The sequence below is a fragment of the Drosophila sulfurigaster genome, chromosome X (genome assembly GCF_023558435.1).
Source record: "Drosophila sulfurigaster albostrigata strain 15112-1811.04 chromosome X, ASM2355843v2, whole genome shotgun sequence".
Lineage (NCBI taxonomy): Eukaryota > Metazoa > Arthropoda > Insecta > Diptera > Drosophilidae > Drosophila > Drosophila sulfurigaster.
In genome coordinates, this window is record NC_084885.1 from 25,614,013 (window position 1) to 25,638,369 (window position 24,357).

Sequence of the window (24,357 nt, forward strand, 5' to 3'; positions counted from 1 at the left end):
ATTAACTTGTAAAAATCGCAAAATACGACAAAAAGGACTTGCAGATTAAATTGCATTTAATAAATTATAGCTAAATATTTTCAATCAACATTTTTCTCACAGATTTTTTGACAGCCATGAATAATTTAAGTGCCAAACACACACGTACTTAGAAAGCACTTTCAAGTTGTAAACGATTTTCTAGCACTTTAATAAATAATTCATTCGAAATATAATTAGTTATTGACTGCTGGCAATTTTACATTTTGTCGACGAAATTCGAATAATTCTAAATGGTAAAGAAAGCACAAACATTATTTAGTCAGCAAAATGACTGAAAACAATTTAATATGGTAATAGCAAGATTATAAAAAGAAAATAGTGATATCATATTCATCATATTTTTTTGAGAAAAATTATGTTTTTTTTATATTTTTTGTATGTATTTTATTTATTAACTTTAGTGATCATAACAAGTTATTTCAGAATAGTATATTTAATATACTGTATTTCATGGTATATTTTACAGAATTAGTGCTCAAATATACCAAATTAAAATACCAAAGAGACAAATTAACCAAAATATTTTGAAACAAAATTTCAGTTTATTGGTTTACGAAATATGACTTTTGGTATATATTCAGTTTATTTGCGGTATATTGATTTGATAATACCGCAATGTTTTGCATTTATTCAATATAGGTGTTTCATATTCTCTCTCTCTCTCTCTCTCTCTCTAATTTGTAATTCAGTTTATGTCTTAAGATTCATATATCAACAACATTTGGCCTCAATTTTGTTTCAAATCCAATACCAATTGAGAGTGACTTTGCGTAGTTAGCGTAGAGTATGCTAGAAACATACATATGTATATATACTTAGAAATAAGCTAAAGACAACAAAGCCACACGCGAGCGAAGGAAGAAAGAAACACCGATGCTGTCGACAGTGGCCAATTTCATAGCATACTTAGCGGCGCATATTGCGAGTTATTCAAATTTGAATTAGACAGCCCCGAAGCTCTGTCAGACCCACCGACAAAATGGACAGACAGACAGAGAGGCAAACAGACAGATAGACATTGAGATACCGCTGAGCACACAGACTGCTGTGAAGCTGTTTAGACTTGGGTTCCGACTCCGATTCCGGGTCTAGGTCTGTGTCCGGGGTCATGTTGTTGTTTTATGACCGTCTCTCCCTCTCTCTCTCTCTCTCTTTCTGTGTGTATGTATGTGTTTGTGCATAATTGTCTGTGGCAAGAGGAACAGCAGCAGCAGCAGCTGTGCTAAAAGTATGCAACATGATAAACGTCACATGCTTCTCACAACTCGCAATTCGCAACTTGCTACTTGCTACATGTTGCGGTAAACACGAGGTGCTCCTTAATTAGATCATAGTTGGTCCTACGGCTGCTGCTGCTGCTGCTTCTGATGTTGCTGTTGTGGCTGCCGCATCGCATTTTATTGCCAAGACTGCTCACATGTCGTGCCACATTATGTTCCTCAAGCCAAGAAGAGGCAGCAACAACAGCAGCAGCAGCCAACTGTGGCAATAGTAACAGCATTAAACACTGCACAAAATTCGACTTACCAAACTTGATTTCTGCTGTTGCTTGAAGTTTAATAAAAAATAAAATAAAATACAAATACAAATTAGTAAACTTGAAGCTTCAATTTTGTATAAATAGAATATTGAATGATGCACTTATCATTTTATTTAATTTTTTTTTTATTGAATTTCAAATGAAATTCTCTTAAAATTCGATAGCGTCTATTTTAAGTTCTGAATGCAACTACTATGTATACTTTGTGCTACATTGATAAAACTCTGAATTAAACAAATTGCATAAATTATTACTTTTATATCAAATTTGTATCTCGAATTTGTGTTTATAATAATATTTTTCAATTTTAAACACATAGGTTATAAGCACTGCTATTTCAAAGTTTACAGCTGGCTATATAAAAGAAATTCTTTATTTTAATATTAGTTATGTTTTGTAGCTCTCTTCAAAATTAAAGATTTCCAAGAGATTTGTGTTGCCACGAAAATTATTTTATAATTTAAAATGTTAAATCTAAAATGACATCGTTAGCGTCTGTAATGTAACAGAATTATTTCTTAATTTTACATTAACCAATATTATGAAAAATGTTATCGAAAGATCGATTGAATATTACGCGTGACTTCAAAAAAAAGCAAACGTATGAACACTAAGTTTTATTATAAAATTATAAAAATTAAGGTAGATAAAGTTTGTGTTGTAGTGTTTTAAAACTCGAAAAATTCACAACAATTTGTATCTCCGCTAGCATAATGTGAAAAGTGAAAAGTATCAACTTTTTCGTACTGTGTAGGCAAGAGCAACTTGGGAGCGACGTCTATCAAAGTCATGAAACATAGACTTTATCGTACGCCAGTTGGCCCATTATTGACTTACGCGTCGCACTCACACACATACACACACACACACACACACACACACACACACATACAGACATAGATACTTGCATGGTGTGTGCGTGCCACATCAAATTTCCAGCTCAATCAGTGGTTTGAAACTTTGCTCCTTTTATGGTTCATGTGGCACAGCTGTTTGCTATATCCTGTGTGTGTGCGTGGCAGGCATCTGGTTGCTTTTGGCCCAGAGAGTTGCGGTATTTGCATTTTAATTGAATTGCACTAAATTATTTTGTTTACACGACTCGACTATTCGTAGTTTGATGGCAATTGGCTGCCATTTCAACTGGCAAGCCTCAACAGCAACTGCTTTCGCTGCTGCTCGCTTGCAACACACACACACACATACAATCAATGCCACAATAGCCGCAACAAGCGCTGCGTCTAAATGTGGCAAACTATTGCCAACATGTTCATCCTACTCTCTCTCTATTTGCTGCGGATTAAAAGTTGTGTTATTTTTGCCGAACTTTGTGAACGAATTAAGCAATCGCATTATACGAACTCAACGCTCGAAGCTAAGTGCAAGTTGTCACATTTAAACTTATTTATCGAAATTTTAAAAGTATTTGATTAGATTAGGTTCTCAGGTTATTCTCACTTTTTAGTGTCTCTTACATTTTCTATATCAATTAAACTGTTTATAAGCTGTAAGTCATACTATCTCTTCACCTAAGCAAATTTAACGCTATTTTAAATGAGCAAATGATCTAATAAGCTAAATGATACGAAAATAGCCATCACAATTTGTATCGCTAACTAACATTTATCGCTATGATTTATAAATGAAAAAAATGAAAAACACCTTGGACATTAGATATAAGACTGAGGAATGAACAATAATAATCTATATACATTAACTTTAAATTGGCGCGTGATATTCATCGATCTCTCGACTACGTTCAAATTTCAAATTTGCGCGCACTGCAAAAGTAGTCAATTTCTGTAGCATACTTTGAGGGGCACATCACTTTCAATTCCAATTCCAATATTGAGCGATAGATGGCGTTACTAAATATAGCAGTGACTTACTGCATTTCTGCCTGCTGCTGATTCATGTTCACCTGGTATTTAACGCTATGAACTGACATCTTTCACCCGTTAATAGCAGCTTCAAGTGACCAACAAAAAAAATATTATTGTATATATAAAAGTTGCACGCAAGTTGATGAGCAGATTAGAGAAAGAAATTCATTGTCTGTAGTTGATTAACAAAGTGAAAACTATTTACAGTATTCAGCAGTCAAGCACACACACACACACACATAACCTCAGAACAACCTCAGAAGCTCAGTTACCGTTGTTAACGTTAATGTTAGTGGCCATAACGGGCAACGGTTGCATTTGCAATTGCACATATCGATTGCACTTAATGTGCGGCAAGAGATGAGATGAGATGAGGGTCATCATCATCAACACACTGACTCTTCTGAAGATCTGTCTCGGTGTATGTGTGTTTGTGTGTTGCGGTTGAGGCATCAAATTGTCAAGAGGCAACACAACAGCAACAGACATGGATAACGACGATGCTGATGATAAGTTGAGGCAAACGAATGTTGTGGCAGTTGCAGCAACAGCAACAGCAACGACAACAGCAACAGCTGCAGTTACAATGAACATGTTAAGCATGCTTAAGACCGTTGCAACATTTGTGGTTTACGTTTCAACGGCTTTTGGTTTGGCATTGCCAATGCCATTAATAGGCGCGTATTTCAATGGTCAGTGGTCTCGTCTCTTTGGATCGCTTTGTTAATTTGACGTTAACAAGCCTAATTACCAATTAAATCAGATTTCACGACAACAGCTGCGGCTACTGTCTCCGGTTTTGAAATTAAATGCAATTGTTACACAATTGAGATGCCGCAATAAATGCTTTGCTATCGAGCAGATTATAGCTGAAAAGTAAAGAAATATATTTTAGAAATTAAAAAGAACTTAAATTCACAATCTTCTCTTTGATATTAGCTCTAAATTCTATCATCTAATATTTGCGAAAGATTTGTTTTTTCATTTTTATCACTCGTTTGCGTTCGAATTCGCAGTGTTCACTTCAATAGTATTACATTTTTGTAGCATACTTTGAAGGGCACCCTTTCGATCGTGGTTGCAAGATTGAACAATAGATGGCGCTACTAAATATGACAGTGACTTGCTGTATTTCTGCTTGCTGCTGATTTATGTTCACCTGGTATTTTACCTTATGATAAGAAAAGCAAAAGAATTCAAATTGTTGTCCAGCAACTGGTTATAACCTTAAAACTTCTTCACATCGCAATTCGTATGAATGTAATGCCAATAATTTTATTCTTCTTAAACTTACACAATAATTTTTTATTTCCAACTAAGTTTATGCCAAATATTTCGACATTTCATTTTCTCTTGCAGATGAATTCTGTGAGGAGTATCCACACAATTTGATGCCCACACCCGGCTATTGGATAGAATGTTCGAGGCAAAAGATAACGCTGCCCACACCGCATACGATCTGGGATGAGAGCGATTCGGAGCATGAGGATATACGGGCTGGGAGTGCCAGCGATGCGTATTTGGAGCGCGAATGCAGTGATCTCTATGAGGACGATGAGGACTCGGAGGCAACGCCAAGTCCGAGAAAGAAAACGACCATCGAGGAGCAATGGGATCAGCAGGGAGCATTCGAATTGATCTCTGTGGAGCAGGAGACGTACGAGAAGTATTTCTATGGCACCGAACATTGGAATTACTTTACAAGTGATGAGGATCTCGGTCCCGTCATACTATCCATCAAGCAGGAGACGCTCAATGGACGCGATCAGTTTCGCATTCTGGTGCGAGCTGGTTCCTATACGGTCCATGGACTGATACCGGCCTCCTGTGTCTTTGCCGACAGGTAAGAATACAATTTTCTCTATCAATTATCATTATTATTATTGAATTTTACTTGCAGATACAATCGCGAGGAGGTAGTTAGATCTTTAGGTAAAGAAGTTAATTTAAATCCACCTTTAACATTAGGACAATTACCCGATACGCCAGAAGAATTACTAAAATTAGATCAGGCAAGTTGAATGTTAAATCTATTAATGTATTTCACTTAACTGACAATCATTTAATCCGTCTCTCGCTTAGGTTTTTATTAAATCCGAATTAAAAGTTGGCGTCATTTTCGTCAAAGAGGATCAATATTCGGAAGAGCAAATTCTGGACAATAATGAAAATTCACCGCTCTTCGATGAGTTCCTCACGCTGCTCGGCGATCGTGTTCGACTCCGTGGCTTTGATAAATACAAAGGTGGCCTTGATACGGTGCATGACCTAACAGGTAAAATTATTTATCAAGCTCTCATTCTTTCTCTTTCTACTACTGTTGTTTTCTCTATATTTTTCTCTCTCTCTCGCTCAGGTCTATTCTCCGTTTATACCAACTGGCGCAACATCGAGATCATGTTCCATGTGTCCACTCTGCTGCCATACGAGAAACACGATCCACAGAAATTGCAACGCAAGCGACACATTGGCAATGACATCGTTTGCGTAGTGTTCCTCGAGGCGGACAACACCCGCTTCAGTCCCGCCTGCATCAAAAGTCACTTTCTGCACACCTTCATATTGGTGAGTCATCTAGTAAAACAGCTGAAAATTAAAAACTATTTAAAGTTGTTAATAGCGTCTTAATAGATACAAATGAAAAACTATTTAAAAGCTTTATTGTGTTCCTCTCTCAATCCTGATTACTAACCAACGAATGCAAATACACAAAATTTATCTTCAACTGCTTAATAAATCGAAAATAAAAGAAAAAAAACTAAATTTCTTCAGCATTACAAGGTTATTTTTGAGTTATTAAAGATTAAGCCTATAAAACGAAAGTAAAGATAATTTGTATTAAAGAACTCGTTTCATACAAATAATTTTCAAATTTCGCTGAATTTGCTTTTGTTAATGCGTTAAAATGTTAAATTTCAAATGGGCGCGCTATTTCAGTCCATTACAGAAATATTAAATTTCATGTTGCATACTTTGAGGGTGCGTCAATTCAAGTAATAATTGGAAGTGCCGGCCATAGATGGCGCTACTAAATATTCCGCTGACTTGCTGTATTGCCGCTTGCTGCTGATTTATGTTCGCCTGGTATTTCACCTTATGAATTGACACTTTTTCGACGTCCATTGTAGCTTCAAGCGACCAACAACAACAATATCATTGATCTGTCGGTTGTGTCAACATTTAAAATTGGCGCTTAGTGTTCGTCGATCCTTGGATTGCGTTGAAATTTAAAATTGGCGCGCAGCGTTCAATGCACAAGTATTCAATTTTTGTGGCATACTTTGAGGAGCACATTTTGATCGTACTTCCAAGACCGGTAGATGGCGGTACTAAATATGGTAGATGGCGCTACTAAATACGCCAGTGACTTGCTGCATTTCTACTTGCTGCTGATTTATGTTCGCCTGGTATTTTACCTTATGAATTGGCAATTTTCAGCCTTGTGGCTTCAAATGACCAACAACAACAATATCATCGGTCAGTCGGTCGAGTTCAAATTTCAATTTTGAAATTTGCGCGCTGCAATTTTTTGTAGCATACTTTGAGGATCCGATAAGGATAACTTTCAGAAAATTAGCTATATCTCGGCCATGTCCTGCCGCATATTCAAAGGACAAATATTGCTAGGCTCGCAAGGACGAGCTCTATCGATCTGAATGAAAAAAGCATGGAGTTATCTACGGGTTTAGTTTTTTCAAATTGAAGTCACAAATTCCAGGATAACTCGAGAACCGCGTGAACGATTAGAATGTCCTTTGGCCAGTCGATAGGTCTCATCAATACACACCGTTTCACAAATCCATTACCAGGATGCGCAAGGACCTTCACGAGTTTTAGCCTATTTTGTAATTAGAAAAAGTCCTTTTTTTCTTGGATCCTGTAAGGATTTTTATCCTTTTGGAAATGCCAGTCGGGTTGCATTACTAGGAGTCATCGTTGTGCCAAAGGACATTATGATCGTCCTTCAAATAACCGAGATATAGCGGATTTTTGAAATTTTTGTCCATTTTTCAATTTTAACGGACTTTTTCTTTTTCTTGGTGCGCTAAAATTTTTAATTTGAAATGGCGCGCAATTTTTGAGATAATTTAAGTTGCGATTGTGAGAGCGATCCATAGATGGCGCTACTAAATTTTCCAGTGACTTGCTGTATTTCTGCTTGCTGCTGGTTTATGTTCGCCTGGTATTTCACCTTATGAATTGGCAATTTTCAGCCTTGTGGCTTCAAATGACCAACAACAACAATATCATCGGTCAGTCGGTCGAGTTCAAATTTCAATTTTGAAATTTGCGCGCTGCAATTTTTTATAACATACTTTGAGGATCCGATAAGGATAATTTTCAGAAAAGTAGCTATAACTCGGCCATGTCCTGCCACATATTCAAGAGACACATATTGCTAGGATCGCAAGGACGAGCTCTATCGATCGGAATGAAAAAAGTATGGAGTTATCTACGGGTTTAGTTTTTTCAAATTGAAGTCACAAATTCCAGGATAACTCGAGAATCGCGTGGACGATTGCAATGTCCTTTGGCCAGTCGATAGGCCTCATTAATATACACCATTTGGCATATCCATTGCCAGGACCTTCAAGGACCTTCGCGAGTTATAACTTATTTTCTGATAACAAAACGTTCTTTATTTCTCGGATCCTGTAAGGATTTTAGTCCTTTGGGAGATGCCAGTCGGGTTGTATTACTTAACGGTATCCTTGTGCCAAAGGACATTCCGATCGTCCTTCAAATGACCGAAATAAAGGGAATTTTCTGAATGTTTGCCCATTTTTTAATTTTAACGAATTTTTTATTTTGTCGGTTGCGCTAAAATTTTAAATTTGAATTGGCGCGCTAAGTTCACCTCAGATATATTAAATTTTTAAGGTATACTTTGAGGGGCACAGATTTAAATTGTGATTACAAGACCAATAGATGGCGTTACTAAATATTCCAGTGACTTGCTGTATTTCTGCTTGCTGCTGATTTATGTTCGCCTGGTATTTCACTTTATGAATTGGCAATTTTAAGCTGTTCATTGAAGCTTCAAGCGGTGAACAACAACAATATAATGGATGCGTCAGTTGCGTTTAAATTAGCAATCTAGTTTTTACAACTTACCTCTGCATAAATAAGTTTATCTTGCTACTTGGCTTTGCTGTAATACAAAATTATGTCAAATTTGAATAGTTTTATATTTGGTTTTAACATTACAATAATATATGTTGGTTGTTTGCTTTGAGTGTCGGAAGTTAGAGTCTCTCTTCAGCACATGACAGGCAATTGAAAACTTTATAAGCTAGTATAAAGTTTTCATACATTAATAAGAACTGTGAATTAATCAAATTACATCAGTTTTTTAACACTCTGCAATTTAAGTCGAATATGAATATGATAAACTGATTATAAATGCGGAATTTAAATTAAAAAGAGTTAACTCAAAGAAGTGATTAACCACAAATATCTGCGACTTTAATTGCAATTCTCAATTATTGCAATGCTCTTAATAAATTGCAGATCCTTTTGACAGACTTATAAGTGCATGAATAGTTGATAATAATCCCATCAGGCGATTAAAAAGTTCGACTCCTGCTTTTTATATTGACTACTTATGGTAATCCACTTGAATTCTGTTTCATTCTGTTTGCGTTTTGCAGGTGCGTGTCTCGGCGCGAATCAAACACAAGCCCACACGCTACGAGGTGTCTGTGGTGACACGTGACGAGGTGGGCGCCTACAAGCCCTACCTCTGGGAGCAGTCGGTGTTCGAGAAGGGTCCCATGTTTCGGTAAGTCAGAAATAACAAAAAATAGGAAATAAAATTGTGAATGCCATTGCCATTCCTCGTTCAACCCTTCAACCCATCTTCCATCATACTCTGTTTGCAGTGAATGGCTGTTGACGAAGATTGTGAATGGAGAGCGTGCCTCGTATTCGGCGCCGAAGTTTGCCAGGATGCAGGAGCGAACGCGCTCCCAGATGTTGGAGGATCTGGTGATGAATCTATCGAATCATGCGGAGACTGGACAAATACCGAAGCCCTATAGACGCGGCTCCTGGCGGCCCATTGGTGAGGATGAATATTTCAAAATGTTGCATGCCAGAGTCTTAGACAACAATCGACTGCAAGAACAGCAGCAACACCAACAACAACAACACGATGAACAATCAGAACAACAATTACACTACAACAACACTTGCTGCTATTGCAATTGCAATGTCAATGCCAAAGCGAGCGACAATCAGTCGACGACACACAATACACAACTGCAACAACAACAAGCACAACAACAGCAACACCAACACCAACAACAACAACAACGATTGTCGTCAGCAACAACAACAACAATGGCAACAACAACAAGCATAACAGCAACGAGCACGTTGTTTGGCCACGATTTGTGCTGTGCAGCTGTGATGCATCTCTGTCTGCGACATAGTATGTGTACACAACCTCCACACACACACACACACACACACACACAAGCATACTTCACACATACACACATACAAGCACACTCGCCACACACATGGAGAATAGAACTGAGTCCAAAAATGATTAGAATTTTATTTAAAATTCAATTTCATTTCAAATCAAAATTTTATTTTCGTTATTTTACATTCATATTTTCTTAATCTTAGTTTTGTGTTTTCATTTCTTTTTTTTATTAAATTTTTTTGTTTACCTGTATTTATATTTATTTACTTGCATTTTTGTTGCGTATATTCTTATCAACATTTGAATTTATGATTTTATTTTATTTAAACAAAAATAAATTTATATTTCTGCGTATTTATATTATTATAAATTTTAATATTTAACTATTTCGTTGTTAAATTACAACTACAAATTATTTTTTTTATAAATCTGTGTTTGATTCTTCGTATTCTAACTTTTTTAACCCAAATGAATGATTATATATTATTCTATTATAGATATGTTATTACATCCCACAATATTTATCTGCTTTTATGCGAATTTATTTAGTTTTATTATGTGTATTTTTAATTGTAATTTATGAACCACTCAAAATTTTTGAAATGAATTCGATAATTTCAAGTTACTTTTTAATTATTTCAATTGACATTTATCATATTTATTTCTAGTTTAATTTTGTAATCTATTCAGTTTTGTTTAGACTACAATAATATCAAATATATTTACTTAACATTTTAAAAGATTTTTGTGTGTTTTCTTTTTTTCTTTTGTTCGTTTAAGATTTCTGTTTGAAGTGAATACTTCAAATTTGAGTTGCATTTTAATCATATGAATTGAAATTGGAACTTTATTCTCTGCTCACATATTTAACACACACTCACACACACACTCGTCAAAACCTTCGTCACAGAGTTTGTTTAAATGTTTTACTTCGACTCTCTGCATGATTAATCGTTTTTGCCTAGTTGCTTGTTGTTTGTTGTTGATGATGATGATGCTGTTGCCGTTGCTGTTTGTTGCTATTGTTGCCTGCCGCTGTGCGCCATTGTTGTTGCAACACTACCGCCTTGCCACACACATACACACACACACACACGCACAGCTGGTGACTGTAGCTTACACTTCCGTTTCCGCCATTAACACATCCGCTTCTGTTTGCACTCGTTGGCGGCATGCAAGTTTTCTCCCCTCCCCTTCTATCCCTCCTCTCTCTATCTCTCTCTCTCTTTCCTGTGCGACATGCTGTGACAAATCCTGCAGCACAATCTGTTTGCTGCCACGCCCACTTCCGGCCGCCCAGCTCCTTCCTAACTGTCCGTCTGTCTGTCTGTCTGTCTCGGCGTATCTTCAGTTGTCCAGTGGCAAAGAAATATTGCACACTTTATCTGCTGTGGTCAATCTTTTGCGTCTTGCCACCAACACACATACACAGCCTCACACACACAAACACGGCCTCACACACACACTCACACCCGTCGCGTTGTTGCTGTTGTTGTTCAGATTTGTTTAGATTTCTTGTTATTTATTTGTTGCATTCAACAAAACAAATCCAATTTGATTTATTCAAACAAACACACACACTTACATACAAATTCAATATATTTATATACTGAATTACATATATACAGTATATTTATATACTAACTTATATACATTGTTGTCTCCATTCCTTCCCAGTTCGAACTCCAGTTATGCATATTAAATTCATGCAAATTATGAATTGATAGAATTTCTCTCTTTCACTCACTTGGGAATCGCTCCTCTCTCTCACACACACACACACACACACACACTGACACAACTTTTGCACTCTCGACTCAATTAGATTGACCAATAAGCAAATGGATCAAAAACACAAATCACCAGTTCTGGCATCAGAATGCGAACAAGCTTCCTAAGCTGATTAAATTGTTGCAAATGCTTTTCACAACAAACAGACAGACAGACAGACAGACAGACAGACGGATAGACAAATGGACTTTTGTTGAGCTCTTAAGCTGCAGCAATAACTTTGTGTTGTCCAGCTAAAGTGCAAGAATTCATTTTACTATTAAATGTTTGCAATGGATAACGGCAATTAAATAGCACAATTCATTTGTGTGTGTAGCTAGATTGCAATTTATTATTCGTTTTGAAAATACACAAAAACCAAGAAATCGAATTCGAAAGAACAAAAATATATACAACATTTCCTTTTAAGCAGTAGCTGAATAAAAGCTAGAAGCTTAAAGCGATGACTTTATGCTGACTCTGTCTATAACTTAAAATGTAATTCAACAACATAAAATCTGTAAATAAATAAAAGAGCAAAAAAATATGCATGCATATAAGAGCTTTGATTTTAGCTGTTCTTGAAAAGCAAACGAGTGAGAAAGCTACAGACGAGTGTACTCGACTATGAGATACCCGTCAACATTGCGCGGTTATTTGTAAAACATTTACCGAAAATAATTAAATACATCACAGAGTACAAAATTTACACCAAATAAAAAAGACACAAAATACTAAAAAATATACCGAAGGATATATTTGGTATATCGATATAACCAAAAAATACTACAATATACCACAATTTACAAAATATACTGTACTCAGTATGTGTTTTTAATCAAATATACCAACTATACTGAAAATATGCCGACGAATATTTTTGGTATACCGATATACCGAAAAAAAATACTAAAATATGTAACAAAGTACAAATTATACTGTTCTCGTTGTCCGTGTTCAATGAAATATATCATTATTACTAAAACAAAAATACTACAAATATACTGACGGATATGTTTGTTATTATCCAAATACCAAAAAAATACTAAAATATACCGGAGAGTACAAAATGTACTATACTTGATATCTGTTTTTAGTATAATTTCATAAATATACCAACAAAATAGTAAAATAACGCCACTGAATGCAGAACAAATACTAAAAGGATACCGAAGACGATATATGGATATACTACAACATTCAAAATATACCATAGAACACAAAATATACCATCATGTTAAACAAAGCTATGAAGACTTGACAGAAGCAGCCGTGTTTTGGTATATTAAATCAGTCCTTTAATAACTTCTACAATTTGTAACTAGTCGCTAAAATCTGAAATTTGAAAAATTATAGCTTTATATCCAAATCTCTGAGATATTGGTGTTCATATGAACAGACATAGGGAATAGGGAATGTAGATGCTTCTTTCTGCCTGTTACATTTTCTGCAGGGTAGCAGGTATTAAAAAAAGCACAATTATCAATTTGTGAAGCACACAATGCGAGCCATAATTCTTATTTACATCGCATAACTGGCAAAAAAAAAAGAAGGAAGCAGCTGCGTTGAAGTGCCGATTGTGCTGACTATTGGGCTATTGATTACACTAGCAAATTTTACAGCTCGCTGCTATTTGTATTTGTATATGCTATTTGCTGTTTGCTGTTTGCTATTTGATGGTAATAACCCGCATTCACCTGAGCGTCCATTCATCTTTTCCCTCCACAAAAAAAAAGTGCAGAGGAGCTGAGAAGCAAAAAAAGTTTGGTCTATTGCAGGCAAACAAAGCAAATGAATCGAAACGAAATCGAAACGAAATCGAATGGAATGGAATGGAATCGTACAGAGCAGAACAGGACAGGTGTAGGAGGTGGGTTCAAGAGGCGGGGCAGGGCAGGAGGAATCACTTGCAGAAAGCAGCTGGTAACGTGAGCCTGTTGTCAAGTGCATAACACGATTTCCATATGCCAGCTGCGGCCCTCGTCCTTGCCTCCTTGCTCCTTTGCTTCCCTTCTCTCTTTCCTACCAACATCGACAACAAAAATATGCGTTGTTCAGCAATATTCTTGTTGTTGTAGCTGTAAGAAACACGCCAAGCTTCGAGCTGCGAGCTGCGAGCACTGCGCCAAAGGGTTTCCACTATGATTGATGACACACATTCTACACCCACACACTCACATACACACACACACACACACAGACACACACTCACAAACACATATTCTTCGTGTTATGTGAGCTGCGTAGCAATTGGTTGTCCTGGCGAGAAAGGGTTTCCATCTTTTTGCTTAATTCTTTATGGCTTAGCAACGCCTTCGTCTTCCATCTTCTTCTCTTGCTCTCTCTCTCTCTCTCTTCATCACTCTTGCTCCCTTTTTTTAATAAGTGACACACACATAAATATGTATATGTTGTATGTTAACAGCAAATTTCACACATTTTGCAAAAGCACTTTCAACTGTAGCTCAAACCTCAGCATCTCTCAAATTCTTTGCAAGAAATGATTTGAAGTGTTTTTTTTTTTCCTCAAGAATTCTTCATTCTCATGCTGAATTTCTTCAAAGCATCCCACGAAATTTCGTAACATGTTTTAAAGTACATTTTCTTTAATGTAAAAGCACAAGTCTAATCAGTCAGTCACTTAGTTCAGGTTGAATTAAATTTTAATGCGCAATTCAATTTTAAATGTGTGTTCAATTTTTAACTATTTTCTCAATTTGCTAGAACAACGCAATTTGTATACTTGCAAACAAACAAATAAATATGTGAACAAATGTTTTCATATGCAACAAGATTATGCAATAATAAATATATCGACAAAACAAAATTAAATTTTGAAATCCCTGCAATTCGAACATTGAAAAAGTTCAATCTGTATGCACATTTTTAGAGACATTTTTAATGACATTTTTTCTGTGGTTTGCTGGGCACACTTGAAAATACTTTTACATTCACTTTGCATGCGCCATGTTGAAAATATTTGTGCAATGCCCAGTTTGTTAGTTCGAGATTAAATGAAAGAATTTGTTCTACAAAAATGTTGCAGGAAACGCAAAAAATATCAGGAAAAGAATTTTTTGCACTACAAAAAATTGTTACATACTTTATACTAAATACTAAATGAAATCAATGCATGCACTTTCATATACTTTGAAATGCTTTTAAAATTGCTAACTATTGAAATTTGTAAATATCTATTCTTAGGCCACATGAGACCTTCGTCGCCGCTGCTGGACTCGGTGCGAGATCAATTTGAAGACTACGATCAGCTAGCCAAAGACTTTACGCGTGTATTTCTAAATGAAGAACCATCGTGCCTCACAAATGCCCATCTCTTCGATGTGGTCTTTCTGGTGGGTCAGTCCAAGCAGAAGGCACGCCTCATTGGTGTGCGTGCCATCTTGGGAGTACGCAGTCGCGTTTTTCAGGTAACTAACCGACTTCTTCCCTCTATATATATGAATACTTAAGGTCCACATCGAAGCTATGAGACACCTCACTTAAAGCTACTACTTTTAAGATGTAATTTTATAAATATTTCTCTGCTTTCATTATTCACTACAAAAGAATAATAGTATAAAAGTAATATTGTAGTATATCAATATACCAAATATAGTCTTTCATATATTTTAGTATTTTCCCGGTATATAAATTTTGGCATATTTTAAGAATACTCTAATACCGACCGATTTTGAATACATACAATAATAACTACAGGATTTATGATTGGTAAAAATTGTAGAAGTTATTTAAGAAAATCCCAATTACTTCGGGTCTTAGTTGCTTTTGCTGATAATCTGGTATAGTTTAGTATTCTATGATATAACAATATACCAAATACAGCACTCCGTATATTTTAATATTTTTTTTTGGTATATTTTAGGAATAATAATACCTTATTGTTTTGTTGTTAATCAAAATACATAGCAGATATCTCGAGCACACTTGACTGTTACTTTCCTTCTTTTAATATTATAATATTTCGGACCAGAAAGACCTTAAGTGTACTAAGTACTATAGTAAATACTATGACTCTATACTGAATACTAAATAAAAAATACTGAATACTGAATACTAAGTACTAAGTTCAAATATCTAATACTAAATACTTTTTACTATGTACTATGTATATATGTATATAATAAATACTGTATATATATAAAAGGAATGGATTTTTATAGAAAACTGTGTGCTTGTTTTCTTAAAGGAAATGCTGTATGGCATACAGACTGGCTTTGGCTCACCGCAAATTCCGGTCGCTGAGATCTTTGCACGTCCGGCACCGTCGCTCGTCTCGCCGCAGAACCAAAAGCCGAAGAGCAACAACTATCTGACCGTACCGGACTCGGATTCGATTCGACCGAAGAGCGTGCCATCGTCGCCGATGGTGAAGCGAGCATTCTCGAGGCTGGGGACGATAACCGCTGGCTGGGGGCGATCGATAAGAAATAAGAATTCGAATCAGTTGAATCCGGATGATAAAAAGAAATGGATATCGTCGACGGATTGTTCGAGTAAGAGTTTTCATTTAATGCAATGCAACAATATCGATGCGTGTTCTTGTTCTTTTTCTCTCCGTTTTGTTCTCTCTTTCTCTCTCTCTCTCTCTCTCACTCGCTCTGTCGGTCTCTCGATCGATTTCTCTATTATGTAATTGACTTTCCTCAACACTCACACTCACACACACACATACACAATATGTATTACAACGTCTTCGTCTCCTACGTTCTACGTTCTTGGTACTTGGTACACACCGAATAATAATAATATATGAATAATATCCTACGTTCGTAACTACGTAACTCTGCCTGTTTTGTTTGCTCCTAAATACCATTAAATACTACTACTACTACTACTGTCTACTGCCTAACGCCTGTTTGACTTCTTGGCTAACCAAAAACTAACTAAACTAAACTAAATCGCAAACCAAACCAAAACCAAACTAAACTTAAAAATATATCGAATGAAAAATCGCACGTCGCACGTCTCTCTGTCTCTCTCTCTCTCTCTCACCACAACATATATACATATATATATATCGATCGCATATATGCGATGAATTTGTAATTTATCGGTATCGTTATCGTTATCGTTGCTGTTGCCGTTCTCTTTCCCTCTTGTGTTGTGTTGTCCTCCGATTTTCTTTTTCATTTACCATTTCCCCTTCCGAAATGATTTCTGTTTTGTATTGGGCATTTTTCGCCTCAAATATCCTTGGACGTGTCTTGAACTCTTTTCTCATTCACAAATCGGCTGTGGCAATCGTATTATATTTGCGTTTCCATTTTGTTTTCCTGTCTAAATTTGGCTAAATGTTTCGCTGGAAACTTACCTTACTATTCTCTCTCTGTCTCTCTGTCTGTCTCTAATTCTCAATTCTTATATCATGTATGCTCATTTCGTTCTTGTTCGATCTTTCACCTGCTATATCTGCTCTATATATATTTATAACGATTCTGCACCAAAAATCGGCATTCATTGCACATATTGATACACAAATTTCCACATTCATTCGCAATCTTAAATCTGCCAAAAGCGCATATTCACCACAAACATTTTTACGCAACTCAACAAACACACCGAATTCACCACGTCGCAACTTTTCTCTCTCTCTCTCTCTGTTATTCTATCTCCTTTTCATATATTACAACAAAAATGAAATAAATTATATTATTGATCGATACAAAAATTTCATCAAATTAATACTAAAATAAACAAAATTCTTTCATTTCTCATCTCACCACGCGCCACAACCACCCGCCTCGCTCTCTCTCTCGCTCTTGCTCTCGCTCTGTCTCTTTCTATATCTCTTCTGCTCACGATTTGATTTCCTTACGACGAACCAAAATAATATCATTTGCCTCTATTACAATTTGTTTTCCATTTAACTTTTGATTTGATATTCGTTTTATAATTAAATTTAAATCGCGTCCGCAAATTTCCAACCAAACCAAACCGACCTTACAAAAAAAAAAACCGACAACCAAACCAAATAAACGATTAAACCCGATAAATAAATCGATCAACGAAACACCCAAAATTCGAATTCCAAATTACCAACCACAATAAAAAAATAAACAAAAAAATAAATAAAAAACGCCCTTAAAAACCTGGCAGACAGAGATAGTAAAGACAAGGACAAGGACAAGCCGGGCAACAATCAGTTGGCGGTGCCGCGTCTCTCCGTCTGCGCCGATGCCCAGAAAGTGGACCGCGCCAAGCTCGCACAGACCGAGTTCAACATCATCGAGTTCGACCCGGACACGTTTCGAGTGCTGCTCGACTATCTACACACTGGCACTTGCCCGTTGACCTGTGTCTCCATACCAGGTAAGCTCAAATTGCAAAAGAACTTTCGAAAGCGATGTAATTCGATTCATTGTAAGTTAGTATTTTTTTTTTGGTATATTCATATGGTGTATTTGAAGAACAATGCGGGAAGGAATATACCGAATTATACTAAATTAATATACCGAAAATATACTGATGTATACTAAATCGATTGGCGAAGAAGATGTTAATCGATTCTGTATATTTTAGTACTTTTCGGTGTAATATTTTTGTGTATTTTAAGAGGAATATACCAAATATACCAAAATAATATACTGAATAAATACTGACGTATACAAAATCGTTTAACGAAAGAGATGAATCGATTTATGATATGTCAGTATTTTGTCGGTATATTAATATGATATGTTTCAACAATACCGCAATTAATACACCGAAAAATACTGACGCATACTAAATCGATTGATGAAAAAGATGTCAATCGATTTAGGATATGTCAGTATTTTTCGGTATATTTAATATATATATTTAAAAAAGAATAACGCAAAACACAGAAATATACCGAATTAATATACCTACAAGATACTGACGTATACTAATTTGGTTGATGAAAGAAATGTATATCGCTACAAAGTATGTTAGTATTTTTCGGTATATTAATTGAGTATTTTTAAGATTGATATCACACTTAATATACCGAAATATTTAAAAATAATATATCGAAAATAGCGATTTATTATATTAATTTGGTATATTCTACAAAGATTAAATTTCTTTATATTCAAAGTATAGTAAATCGTATTCTTGGAAATTGAAACTTTGAATAAGTAAATCGTACATATGTAGAACTAAAATTCATCCTAAATTATTTTTTTCCTGAATTGAAAATAAGTGCGAAAAATTGAACTTGAAATTCAAATTATAGTAAATCAAATGCTTACTAAATCGATACGAATCTGTTTCAAATTAAAGCGAATAAATAAAACGAAATCTATATCATCTGCTTTCTTGAGTATTGAAACTTTAAATGAAAAGGGTAATATTGAAATGTTGGTAAATCGAATCTAGACTAAATCAATTTCGATGCTATCTTTTGAATCTACAACTTGAAATAAGAAAATTGTACTTCTAAAAACGAATTGATACTAAAATCGATTTCGATGCTATCTTTTGAATCTACAACTTGAAATAAGAAAATATCACTCCTAAAAATAAATGTATACTACAAATTCAATTTTGAATCTTTAGGTCTACTGTGCGCGGCGGAGCATTACGATCTGCCGGAGCTGCTGCAGGCGTGCTTCCATCACTGCAAGCAATTTTTGAGGATCGAAGTCGTCTGTCCAATGCTGATTTCGCTGGAGAATTACTACTGGCGCTACACATCCGCTTCCGAGTTGGTCAACATGATACTATCGTTCGTTGAGAGCAAGGCGCATTCGCTGTTCAAATGCCCCGAATTTTTGAATCTGTCCGAGTCGATGGTGCAGATGATTATGTGCCGGGAATTGCAGACACCGGAGATCCGTAAATTTGAGGCAATGCTGGCGTGGGCACAGAACAAGGTGGGAAAGCTAAAGAATCATCCCAATAAGGATACACAATTTGAATTTGAGTGCATCATGGAGCGTTTGACGCGGGATTTGAATCTATGCCGCATTTCGCCCAGCGAACTGCTCACCGTTGTTCTGCCCTCGAAGTCGATGAAGAACGAACGGATCATGGAGACGCTCATGGTGCAGGTGAATTTAGGCACCTATCGCATGCCCGAGCTGGATGCGTATCGTCAGCAGTTGCGACAGCAGGAGTCCGCCGAGGCCACCGTGCAAGTCCATCGGGGTGGATGAGACAGTAAGAATGTGAGTTTCGATTTGGATCAGCCACAACAGCAGCAGCAGCAGCAGCAGCAACAGCAGCAACAACAACAGCAGCAACCACAACATCAGCAGCAGCAGCAGCAGCAACAACAACAGTTGGCGCTCAATTTGAGTGACAACAACACAACAACAGGAACAACAACAATAACAACACCGGACTACAACAACACTGGACTGTTAACACCAAACCAAACTGGCGCCATTGGCGGCATTGGCATTGGCATTAACATTGGCACCGGCAGCTGTGCCATCCAAATGGATGCACGCGCCTATGCCATGGCCTCCGTTGCCGTTGCACTTGAGCATCAACAGCAGCAACAGCAACAGCAGCAGCAGCAGCAACTGCAACAGCTGCAACAACAGCAGCTGCAACAGCTGCAGCTGCAGCATAATACACCACGCGATGCCACCGACGATGAGGTCGAGCTGTATGCCAGCTTTGATATGGCGCCCAGCACCAGCCGTGTGGCAGCCCAAATGCAGGCTGCCAAGGAGGCGAGACGCAAGCGTTGGGCCGCCGATGGCGCCAGCCAAGGCAGCAGCGATGGCGGCGGCTGTGCCAGCCAAGGCAGCCAAGGTAGCGGAAGACGTTACTAAACAGCAACACCACAACAACAACAACAACAACAAAGCATCAACACACACATCAAATCACTCACACACACACACAACTTGAACTGAACTTCTACAGAGCAATACTCAACCAGACTTTCAACAACACTTGCCAAAGACTAAGCCACAAAAATTCGATAATTTGAAAATTCAAAAAAAAAAAGGATGACAAAAAATACCCTTGCAGTTAGTAGTTGATGTGAGTTTGTTGTTGGTTTTTTTTTTAGCAACTTTAGTAATTAAGTACTTAATCATGAGCATATAAAGCATTCTCGTTCTTTCATTTCACACGACTTAAGCGCTGTTCCCAGTCGAACGAATTAAATGAGCTGAGAATAAGCTTTAGATTTCACAAGTTTCACAAATTTTAGTGTGACCATTTCAGCCACTTTTGTGTGCCTAAATTTGGCACGGAAATGGTTAGAAACAATAAATTTATGGCCACACTGAACAATCGTTTATTAAATTGACTAAATTATTGAAAGAAATAGATGAACATAAAACTAAAGAAATTATATTACAACTTGGTTGTTATAATTATCTATTTTTTTCGTTTTCTTAAAATCTGATTGGAATGTCGATACCCTTTAATTATTTTATGCTGGGAACTGAAGAACTGAACGAAATTTCACCACAAAATTATTCACAATCGTTTTGTTTTTATAAGGAGTTGTATGGAAAATAATCACATTTTCCAATGTTTTAGTGGTGTGATCATGAAGTTTTTGCTTTTTACCCTTTCCGTGACAAATGTAGGCACACAAAATTTGCTAAATACGGTCACTATAAAATATATTGAACTTGCGAAAAATATAAATTTTTTGCAGGTCATTTTTTTGCACATCAGGAAACAGCGCTTCAAACGCAGTTCACATTAAAATCTCATTTGAAAACAACATCAAGCAAATTACATACATATATATCCAATTAGCAACAATACGCTTTACGCTTACTACTCTTGCATAGTCTAAAATATATCGTGTTTTAGACATCAATGTAGAGCAGTAATGTAGGTAACCGAAACACCAACCAGACTTGCAGCAACACTTGCCAAAGATAATGACAACAAAAAAGAATATCTAAAAAAAAACAAAAAGCTCTAACTGTCTCAAAATGAAAAGATCCCAGATTTGATATGAAAATGATATTGAAATACCTATGAAACTTCTACATAAATCCCAACAGAATTATTAAGAAATTATATATAAATATCAGACATTAATTTATAATTCCCCACTAAAATATTTATATTTTATAGAATTAATTGAGTTCAGCTTCTAAATAAAAAAATGCCCATTAAACTCGGCTTTAAATCCAAACAAAATTAATAATGATCAGACAACATTCATTTTTAGTTTTGTTCAAGAAAATAAACTTTTAAAATATTTATACTTTGTCTCAATTTGCCATTTAATTTCTTTAAATTTTTTTATGTAGAATTTCGAACAAAAATTGATATATTACAGTTATAGCCCAAACTTACTAGTCCCAAAAACGTTCAGCAAAAGCCCTAAAGAGATATTTTTCCCAGACTATACCCAAATATTTGGCATTGTAAATAAAATAAAATTTCTCCCTCCCTTCAAAAACAAAAGCAGACAGAAAAGAGAAATAAATGTACTCGAAAAATTTTGACATAAACGTAACGTTGTCATTTAGTTCTAATCTAATGCTGAATCCACAAAAGATGTTCTATTATTAAAATGTGCTTATAGAATTTCTGTAGAGCCAAGATTATGATTATGATGATCCCCTATAAATGAGAGTCAAGTTTACCTCGCTCCGAACTCATGCAACAGGGAACTAGTCTATGCATAATCGTAAAATAAGTTCTTCTTAATATAGTACTCTAGTTAAATTCGATTTGAAAGCTGATGTTTGATTTCAATTTCAAAATTTTCGATATTACTTTACGTTAGTTCAATATGCTTCACTTACTTTTTATCATTTCCAAACGTCGTCAAAAACAAATCCAGGCAATTGTACATAATAATCCTGAAAAACAAAAATAACTTTAAATATAATCAAATAGTAGATACTTATGTATGTAATTATAATGAGCCGATGTCAAGTAGAAGAATTGAAAGAAATCGAAATTCCAAATTTGGAAGGAATCGGACCTCAAAAAAGACAAAAACAAAATCAATATGTTAATTTAAATTTGTGCGTTTTACTTTTAACAACTGCAAGGGTATCAGAGATATATAAATTAAACATAAAAAATATGATAACCAAATTGAATATATAAACTGACCTGAATTGAAACCAATGTGTATGTGCATGTGCATGTGTGTGTGTGCGTCTAACCCACCGCTCAAGAGCACCCCAAAAGAAAGACGGAAGGAAAGGAAAGGAACCAATCAAGAAGAAAATTATATAGAAGAAAAGAATTCTAAATCCAAATCGAAGCTGACATTATTAACTCTTACATTCACCCCGCAAGACAAAAATTAAGAATGAACAAAAAAAAAAAAAATAATAATAATAATAATTGAGAGAGACATGAAAAACAAAAAGCGATAAGCATTTTCTACAAGTATTAACCTATGATTAAAGCGTATATACAAACAAAAAAAAAAACAAAAACAAAAACTATATATATACAAAATTTATATATATATGTAACCATTTAGTTTGAGAAATTTGGCAAAAGTAAGAAAAGAAAAAAAAAAAACAAAATTCAAAATTTAAGAATTGGCATTTACATGTAATGTAAACAATGCTGTGGCATTTGGTTTTTTGATATCCCCAAGAAGAAATGAAAATGGCCCCAGGCGAATGCTGCAACTGCTCGCAAAATCCTAAACTGAAAATACCAAAAAAAAAAAAAAAAAGATTACTCAAAAAAAAAAAAAAAAAATTACAAAAAAAAAAAAAACGCTTACTGATGTAAAACAAAGACTTAAGAAAAGAAAAAAAATGATAAACAAATTTTTTTAATCAATGTTATTGAACAATGTAAGCTCTACTAAGTTTTTGGCAAAATCTAAAACAAAACAAAAAAAAAATACCTCCCAAGAACCTAAACCTAACCTAAACTTAAAAAATTAAAAAACTAAAGGAAAACAAATACTAAATATTTATGTATATAGTATTATATTGTAAATGTATTTAAATGTTTATTGCAAACTGTCGAAACTGATTGAATGGCTGCGTGTGAGTTTCTAATGGATACCAAATTTAACATTTTCCTATACATCTTTTTTTTTTTTGCTGCACACATACAAACATATGCAGAATATAATTGTGTATATTTGTCTGTATCGGCAAACTATATACGAGTGAATTAGCTAAATGAAAAGTATATACACAAACGATATTTATACACGAAAAATAAGAAAGAAAGACCCAAAACCACACAAAGTTAAATGAACCCCAAAGATAAGCAAATACAACAATTTCAAAAAAAAAAAAAAAAAAACTTGAAAAAAAGTGTGTTTGAAAATGATTCAATCGAATTGCCCACATCAGTTAGTTAAATAATAACATATACATATATTTGCTGCATATAGAGATATCTCAATCCCCAACCCTCCAAAAAAAAAACACAAAAAATCGAAAAAAAAAACTTGAATTATCGCTTAGCCAATGTCTATCGATTATTTCAACATTGTTGTTGCTTTTTACGCCCCACTCAATAACCAAAGAAAAATAATATCAAAATACTAAACATATATGTATTTTATATATGCATATTTTCAATGAATATCCCCAACAATATATATATATATATACATATATATAGAGTAAGATGAGTACAGTTACTCGGTTCTAAATGTTCTATCGAAGCAAAAAACCAAAAAAAAATACAAAACAAGAAAAAGATAAAGAGTTCTTCTATCGATGATATCTACAAAAAAATCAAGAAAACAACAAACCAAAAAAATAGAAAAAAATGAAGAAATATGA

General features: G+C 35.2%; 1 protein-coding gene across 1 annotated transcript in view; it reads left to right on the forward strand.

Moving 5' to 3' along the window:
• The window catches only part of LOC133848534 (uncharacterized), a 92,611-nt gene extending 69,511 nt beyond the window's left edge, over positions 1–23,100 (forward strand). Inside the window, 10 exon segments of the mRNA XM_062284153.1 lie at positions 4,825–5,308; positions 5,366–5,477; positions 5,548–5,740; positions 5,822–6,030; positions 9,117–9,247; positions 9,348–9,529; positions 14,873–15,096; positions 15,876–16,182; positions 17,786–17,998; positions 19,208–23,100. Of these exon segments, the coding sequence (XP_062140137.1) occupies positions 4,825–5,308; positions 5,366–5,477; positions 5,548–5,740; positions 5,822–6,030; positions 9,117–9,247; positions 9,348–9,529; positions 14,873–15,096; positions 15,876–16,182; positions 17,786–17,998; positions 19,208–20,433 (3,281 nt within the window). The 3' untranslated portion in view covers positions 20,434–23,100.
• The last annotated feature ends 1,257 nt before the right edge of the window (positions 23,101–24,357 follow it).